The sequence below is a fragment of the Mandrillus leucophaeus genome, unplaced genomic scaffold (assembly GCF_000951045.1).
Source record: "Mandrillus leucophaeus isolate KB7577 unplaced genomic scaffold, Mleu.le_1.0 Scaffold795, whole genome shotgun sequence".
Taxonomy (NCBI): Eukaryota; Metazoa; Chordata; class Mammalia; order Primates; family Cercopithecidae; genus Mandrillus; species Mandrillus leucophaeus.
Genome location: NW_012108641.1, coordinates 584,403 through 592,689, shown reverse-complemented (window position 1 = coordinate 592,689; position 8,287 = coordinate 584,403). Strand labels below are relative to the sequence as shown.

At 47.5% G+C, this 8,287-nt stretch overlaps 2 protein-coding genes across 4 annotated transcripts in view; both read left to right on the top strand.

Annotated features, from left to right (window-relative positions):
• Window positions 1-2,662: 2,662 nt before the first annotated feature.
• On the top strand, window positions 2,663-4,937 carry APOF (apolipoprotein F). Of its 2 annotated transcripts, none has more exons than XM_011967243.1 (2): window positions 2,663-2,777; window positions 3,319-4,937. In XM_011967243.1, the coding sequence occupies exons 1-2, from the start codon at window positions 2,762-2,764 to the stop codon at window positions 4,281-4,283; spliced, it is 981 nt and encodes a 326-aa protein (XP_011822633.1). In that variant the 5' UTR covers window positions 2,663-2,761; the 3' UTR covers window positions 4,284-4,937. The 2 variants fall into 2 exon arrangements, with proteins under 2 accessions (XP_011822633.1, XP_011822634.1); XM_011967244.1 differs by lacking the exon at window positions 2,663-2,777 and adding an exon at window positions 3,041-3,226.
• A 293-nt stretch (window positions 4,938-5,230) lies between these two features.
• STAT2 (signal transducer and activator of transcription 2, 113kDa) overlaps window positions 5,231-8,287 on the top strand; it is a 25,890-nt gene continuing 22,833 nt past the window's right edge. For both annotated transcript variants that reach the window (XM_011967241.1, XM_011967240.1), the window contains exon 1: window positions 5,231-5,447. The gene's annotated coding sequence lies outside the window, so the exon portion shown is untranslated. The remainder of the gene's footprint in view (window positions 5,448-8,287) is intronic.

Sequence of the window (8,287 nt, the reverse complement as noted above, 5' to 3'; positions counted from 1 at the left end):
AGAACGAAACTCCATCTCAGAAAAAAAAAAAGAAAGAAAGAAAGAAAAAAAAAGAAAAGAAAAGAAAAAGAAAAATGGTTTAGGGATCCCAGAGATCACCAGCTATTCCTTTATCCTATCTCCCCTCAAGAAGATACAGAGGACCTTTTCCTCAACTCATATATAGGTTTAGGGTAAAACCTTAAGATAAAAAGGATATGTCACTGGGTGCCATGGCCCATGCCTGTAATCCCAACGCTTTGGGAGGCCAAGGCAGGCTGATCATTTGAGGTCAGGAGTTTGAGACCAGCCTGACTGACATGGTGAAACCCCATCTCCACTAAAAATACAAAAAAAATAGCTGGGCATGGTGGCGCACACCTGTAGTCCCAGCTACTTGGGAGGCAGAGGCAGGAGAATCTCTTGAACCTGGGAAGCGGAGGTTGCAATGGGCCAAGATTGCACCATTGCACTCCAGCCTGAGCAACAGAGTGAGACTGTCTCCAGAAAACAAAACAAAACAAAATAAAAATTAGCCAGACGTGGTGGTGCATGCCTGTAATCCCAACTGCTAGGGAGACTGAGACACAAGAATCGCTTGAACCCGGGGTGTGGAGGTTGCAGTGAGCTGTGATCATGCCACTGCACTCTAGCCTGGGCAACAGAGTGAGACTGTGTCTCCAAAAAAAAAAAAAAAAAAAAGGAAAAGAAAAAGAAAAGACAAAAAGATATGGGACAGGACTGCAGGGCCTAAAAGGGAAAAGATCAGTTTGTCAGTGTGGGTCAAAGGTGAGAAGGACAAAGTCTGGGCTGGGAAGGATGCATAAATATTTGCAAATGTTTTGTCCTTCACTGTTTTGGAAGACATCAACTTTCTGGTTTCCTTGTGATTCTGGGAAAGGGCAGGATTAAAAACAGCAACAACAACAATAACAATAAAAGTAATTCAGGTCATGAAGATACCAAAGCAAATGAGATGTTTGGACTGTTTTTTTCCTCTGGCTTATTTCTCCTCAAAATAGGAGGATCACCCACATCCTTTAAGAGTGAAGATGAGGTGTGTTCAGGGCAACCGAAGTTTCCAAGAGCTAAGACACTTTCTAGCTCTGGCCAGTCTTGGTGTCTCTTTGTCCCGAGCCTTTCTCCACTTTCCAACGTAAGCACTGCTTCCTTCCAGCAGGGCTGCTCTGATGTCCCCCCATGGTCCAGGCTGTGCTGCTCCTTTTCTGTGTCCTGCTGTCCCTGGTGTCTGCCTTTCCAAGAAGTACCCAGAACGAGACCCTGAGCCTCCAGCCATCTTTCACAGAGACTGGGCACCCATCAAACATGCTCTCCATTTTTTGGAGAACATGGAGAGCCAGATTCCTCTCCCAGATCCCAGGACCTGCCAGGATCTCTTACACATGGCCCCCTTCCTAGCCCCTGTCTGAGTACCTGTCCAACTTAGCTCTGAGGATGGCCCTGGAGGAGGTGGGCTGCCCAACTGAGGCCCATGTTCTGCAGCTTCAGATGGGAGGAAAGGATACCACTGAAACCCTCATCCATGAGAGTCAAAAAGTTCAATGGGGAGGAAGGCAATACCAACGTTAATTGTGAAGAATCTAGTGGTCCCTTCGGGAAGTGTGAATAAACCGAGCACCCAGCTGCCCATCCTGGGAAATGTATGGATGGTGGCAAATATACCCACTGGGGTGGCTGGCTTACCAGTTAGCTCCGATGGTGATTGAATTTGCTGAGAAACCATCTCCCATGATGCTTGGTGCCACAGTTCAAAGCTTTTGGTGTCAACATCACCGAGAACTGCAGGTATGAGTGTTGGGAGCGTATTGAAGAATCAGGCAAAAAGTTGAAGAAGCTGTCAAGTTAAGATCATTTAAATGTCCATGGACAGTGACAATCTAATCTATCAAATGTTCCACAGCTATTCTGAAGTGCTTTGTGAGGAAAATGATCCAGGAATTGATCCTGGCTCACTTCAGCTATTCAAAATGCCACATAGGTAACGAGTCTCCTTTCCCAGGACTGTATTCAAGGATGGGACACAATAAGTAGTTAGAAATGTTGGAGACCACTTCGGACAGATGAATGCTCTCTATTTCATCCCTTCGCTTAAACACACATGTGACCAGTGTTAGCCTTGCCCTTCTCCACTTAGTAGGTGTCAGCCCCTATTTTTTTTTTTTTAAGATGGAGTCTCACTCTGTAGCCCAGGCTGGAGTGCATCCTGGCTCACTGCAACCTCCACCTCCTGGGTTCAAGCGATTCTCCTGCCTCAGCCTCCCAAGTAGCTAGGACTACAGGCACCCACCACCACGTCCGGGTATTTTTTTTTTTTTCGATATTTTTAGTAGAGACAGGCTTTCACCATATTGGCCAGACTGGTCTTGAACTCGTGACCTTGTGATCCGCCCACCTGGGCCTCCCAAAGTGCTGGGATTACAGGCGTGAGACACCATGCCCAGTCGCTAATTTAATTTTTTAAATGAAGAGAAATGAGAGTATCACAAACATCTCATCTTTCCTAATTCTGAATTTCCCTGGCTCCTATCATGAGCTTACTGTATGTGGCAGGGACATACAGGAAATGCCAAAGAACAGGACTGTGGGTATAGATGTTGAGTGTGTGACAAGGGCACAAGGTTTGAGCAGCCAGTATAAATGGGCAAATATTTGCAGAGATTACATCCTTCACTGATCATAGGGGAAAGCAAATATCTCCTTTCCTCACGGGACAGAGAACTAGGCAGAACAGGATCGGGGAGCAACCAAAACTCACTTCTCAATGACTGGACTGTGTGGTAATCTGGGGTCCCTATATATGGGTGGAAATAAAACAGAATCCCTGGTGACCTGTAAATGAGGGAAACCAAGTGGGAGCAATTGGGGTGCATTTCCTATTTCCTAGGCCTTTACCTAAAAAGAACAGAAGCTTGGGGCTAGGTGCAGTGGCTCACACCTGGAAGCCTATCACTTTGGGAGGCGGAGGTGGGAGGATCACTTGAGCCCAAAGTTCAGAATCAGGCTGGGCAAGATGGCAAAACCACATCTCTACAAAAATTTTAAAAATTAGCTGGGCATGGTGTCATGCACCTGTAGTCCCAGCTGCTTGGGAGGCTGAGGCAGGAGGATCCCTTGAGCCCAGGGGTTCAAGGCAGCAGTGATTTGTGATCCCATCACTGCACTCCAGTCTGGGCAACAGAGCAAGACCCCGTCTCTAAAAAAAGAAAGTACAAAAGCTTGTAGGTAGGTGATGTATGAGGTGTCCCCCTAACTGAGCTGTGGGCTCACCATAGCCCTTAGGGAAATGGTTTGTATGTTTTGGATTTCTCCCCTTTCTAGGGTACTCTGCTCCAGACATGTGTGGCCTCAGACTCATCATGATACCAGTTGAGCTGCTACTTTGCTACGTCCTGCTGCACCCTGTGGATGCCACTTCATATGGAAAGCAGACAAATGTCTTGATGCACCTTCCCTTGTCCTTGGAATCCCAGACACCCTCCTCAGACCCCTTGTCCTGCCAATTTCTGCACCCAAAGTCACTGCCTGGTTTCAGCCACATGGCCCCTCTACCCAAGTTCTTGGTAAGCCTGGCTCTAAGGAATGCCCTGGAGGAAGCTGGTTGCCAGGCTGATGTTTGGGCTCTACAGCTACAGCTCTACCGCCAGGGTGGTGTGAATGCTACACAGGTCCTCATCCAGCATCTTCGAGGGCTCCAGACAGGAAGAAGCACAGAGAGGAACGTGTCAGTGGAAGCCCTGGCCTCTGCTCTGCAGCTGTTAGCCAGGGAGCAGCAAAGCACAGGAAGGGTCTGGCGCTCCCTCCCCACAGAGGACTGTGAGAATGAGAAGGAGCAAGGTGTGCACAATGTCATCCAGCTGCTGCCAGGAGTGGGAACCTTCTACAACCTGGGCACAGCTTTGTATTATGCTACTCAAAACTGCCTGGGCAAGGCCAGGGAACGAGGCCGAGATGGGGCCATAGATCTGGGATATGACCTTCTGATGACCATGGCCGGGATGTCAGGGGGACCTATGGGTCTAGCGATCAGTGCTGCACTTAAACCTGCATTAAGGTCTGGGGTTCAGCAGTTGATCCAGTATTACCAAGATTGGAAAGACGCAAACATCTCTCAGCCAGAGACCACCAGGGAGGGTTTGAGGGCCATCTCAGATGTGAGTGACTTGGAAGAAACAACTACCCTGGCTTCTTTCATATCAGAAGTAGTAAGTTCAGCTCCCTACTGGGGGTGGGCCATAATCAAGAGCTATGACTTAGATCCTGGGGCTGGGAGTCTTGGGATATAAAAGAAGGTGGTAACCACAGAACTAATAAATCTAATATCCTGACAAGCTGTGTACATGTCTTCAAAATTTTAAACTCTGATTTATTCAGGAGGAAGGCTGTACAGTAAAACGTAGGAACGTAAATGTTTGGGGGTTGAAGTCAGAGGGTTTGGTTTTGAATCTAGGCTCCACTTGTTAGAGCCTCCGTGATCACTGACTGGTAACTTCTTTCTTGAACTAAGATCAGTTTTTAAATTTCTAAAGGAGAGAATGATTTTAACTTCAACGAGTTGCCCTGTAAATTTTAAATGATACAATTAATCTAAAGTTCTTATCACAGTACTCTCAATAAATAGCTATTAGCCAGGTGCAGTGGCTCATGCCTGTAATCCCAGCACTGTGGGAGGCCGAGGCAGGAGGATCACCTGAGGTCAGGAGTTCAAGACCAGCCTGGGCAACATGGCGAAACTCCGTCTCTACAATAAACACAAAAAATTATCCTGGCGGAGTTATGCACGCTTGTAGTCCCAGCTACCTAGGAGGCTGAGGCGGGAGAATCACCTGAGCCCGGGTGGTCGAGGCTGCAGTGAGCCGAGGTCGCGCCACTGCACTCCAGCCTGGGTGATAAGAGCGAGACCACGTCTCAAAAAATAAAAAAAAAAAATACTGTTTTCATTACCTCAGCCCTCCTCTTCCTATCCCAAGGCGTCGAAATTCCGGTCCCACCCCTTCCCATGGAGCCCTTGGCGTCTACAGGCTCCTCAAGCTAGTTTCGGTTCCGTGGCTCAGCGCGGGTTCTCGAAAATCAGCTGTTTCAGTCTTGGGCCAGTCCACTAATTAGACTCCTCCCCTCGTAGAAAGTGCCTACTTGAACTTCTCCACCAATCGCTGGAGCTGCAGGTGTGGTTTCGGCTCAGCTTGTCCCGCCCCGCGGCGGGGTGTAGTTGCGGCGGCGCCAGTGAGCTCGCAGTCTGGGAAGGGCTTGACTGAGTGGCAGCCAGTGTCGGGGTGGCGACTGGGAATGGGGCCGCTCCGGACTTCCGCTGCCAACTACAAGGGGGCGGGTCCGAGGGTGTAGGCCGAAGTTGTAGGCGGGGCCTGAGGCTCTAGTACCCGAACTCCTTCTACGGACGGGAAGTCGCGACCAGAGCCAGTGGAGGGCGCGGGGACTGCAACCCTAATCAGGTACGGGCCCTGAGAGGGTGTGCTGAGGTAGGGGTGGGGGTGAGAGTGAGAGTTCCTCCCAGGGAAGGGCGACTGGCCCCAGGAGTTACGCCCTGGAGGGGGCAGCTTCTGTCCCCAGGTTGAAAGAGGGGCTGTCTGTCGCCTGCTCGGTTCTCGATCTTCTCCTGTCCAGCCTATCTCCCCAACCCTAATGCCCCTCCCCGAAAACTGCCCTGCAGCTTCCGAGACCCGGAATCTGGCATTGTTGGTTCGGTATCTGACGTTACTCTGCTCTGCATTATTTTTTATCTTCACCTAAAAACGATGTTCAAAGATAGATAAATCTAAAAACAAAGATAGATAAATCTATCGTCTTTATTTGTTTTGTTAAAAAGTATAAGCTACTGAAAGATGAAACATTGCCTAAGGTCACACACAAAATTCAGTTCATTTCAGAAAAGCTTCTTGAGTGCAAAATATGTGCTTAAGAGTGAGAGATAATGAGAAAAAATTGTTTTAGCTCTTAACCTCAGTGTTTGCAATCCATTCGGGGAGACCAGGTTTTTTGTTTTGTTTTCATATTTGAATCTTTGCTGACTTGCTCCTTTAATATCAGACACTTAAATCCTCAAGAATTGGGACCTTATTATTATTATTATTATTATTATTTTAGAGATGGAATCTCAGTATGTTGCCCAGGCTCGGTTTCAAACTCCTGACTGAGCTCAAGCCATCCTCTCCCGTCTTGTGGGCCTCACAAAGTGCTGGGATTACAGGCATGAGCCACCATGCCTGGCCACCTAATCATTTTTTTAACTTATATTTTTTTGTATCATAAAAGCAATACAGACACATAGTTTTAAAAATCAAGCACTACTAAAAGGGTTAAAATGAAAATAGCCCCTGCCCAATCCCTCCCTTCCCTTGTTCCTGCTGGAGGTAGAAGGGCAGCTGATGTTATTCATGTTAGTAGAAGACTATACCACCCCAAGCATTTCTTTTTATTTTGTAATAAAATCATGTGACCTTTTTAGACCACTAATGTGCATGAATTCTGTTCTGTTAGGCTCAGGCTGCAACAAGCTTAAGTTTCAGTTTCCTAAATAGACACCAGATGGCAGCGAGCAGGGAACAGTGGGGAGAAAGATGCAAGGCACAGCCTGCTTGGTGACAGGCAAAAGCCAATTCATTGTTGTTGTTTTGATTCAGAGACTGCACTCTGTCTCCCAGGCTGGAGTGCAGTGATGTGATCTCCACTTACTGTAACCCCTGCCTCCTGGGTACAGGCCATTCTCCTGCCTCAGCCTTTTGAGTAGCTGGGATTACAGGTGCCCACCAACATGCCTGGCTAATTTTTTTGTATTTTTAGTAGAGATAGGATTTCACATTGGCCAGGCTGGTCTTGAACTCCTGACCTCAAGTGATCCTCCCACCTCTTCCAAAGTGCTGGAATTACAGGCATGAGCCACTGTGCCCTGCCAAAAAAAAAAAAAAAAAATTTAAGTGAAGTTTCAGGATCTCACAAAGTTGATAACTTATAATCATATTCAAGATTCACAGGTCATAAACGTGTCATATTCTTAGGGACTGAGCAACCTGTTGCATAGCATTTAGATGTCTTCTAGCATGGAGCTCCTCCTTCCTATATGGAGGGCAGTTTATAGGGTGTACTTACCTAACCTCCAAAAAGATTTAGCTCCTAAAAAAGCTTCAGGTGGCCGGGCATGGTGGCTCACACCTCTAATCCCCGCACTTTGGGAGGCCAAGGTGGGCAGATCACCTGAGGTCAGAAGTTCCAGACCAGCCTGGATGACATGGTGAAACCCCATCTCTACTAAAAATACAAAAATTAGTAGGGCATGGTGGTGGGCGACTGTAATCCCAGCTAGTCAGGAGGCTGAGCCAGGAGAATCCCTTCAACTCGGGAGGCAGAGTTTGCAGTGAGCCGAGATCATGTCACTGCACTCCAGCCTGGGTGACAGAGCAAGACTCCATCTCAAAAAAAAAAAAAGCTTCAGGGCCAGCAGGGATCATGCTGTAATAAATACTTAACATCAACACTGATCTTTAAATGCTTATATTTGTTTAGCATAAACAAATATAAACAACAAACACATAAATGCAAAATAAATGAATTAGAGAGATAGATGAAATAAGATAGTGGAAACAGTAGTTTGTTAAAGCTGGATGGTGATCCTTGTACTAGTCACTCTGCTTTAGTGTGTGTTTGTAAATTACCATTAGGCTGGTTATGGTGGCTCATGCCTGTAATCCCAGCATTTTGGAAGGCTGAAGCAGGCAGATCACTTGAGCTCAGGAGTTTGAGATCTGCCTGGGCAACATGGCAAAATCCTATCTCTACAAAAAATTAGCTGGCGTGATAGCACACTCCTGTAGTCCCAGCTCCTTGAGGGGCTGAGGCAGAGAATCGCTTGAACCTGAGAGATCAAAGCTGCAGTGAGCCAAGATCATGCCACTGCACTCCAGCCTGGGTGACCAAGTGAGACCCTGTCTTAAAAAAAAAAAAGAAAAGAAAAGAAAAGAAAATTCCCATTAAAGCACAAAGGCCCACTTACTGAAGCTATTAAAATACAGGTTGGGGCCGGCTGGGTGCGGTGGCTCACACCTGTAATCCCAGCACTTTGGAAGGCTGAGGTGGGCAGATCACGAGGTCTGGAGATCAAGACCATCCTGGCTAACACGGTGAAACCCTGTCTCTACTAAAAATACAAAAAAAATTAGCCAGGCATGGTGGCGGGCGCATGTAGTCCCAGCTACTCGGGAGGCTGAGGCAGGAGAATGGCATGAACCCAGGAGGCGGAGCTTGCAGTGAGCCAAGATCGCGCCACTGCACTCCAGCC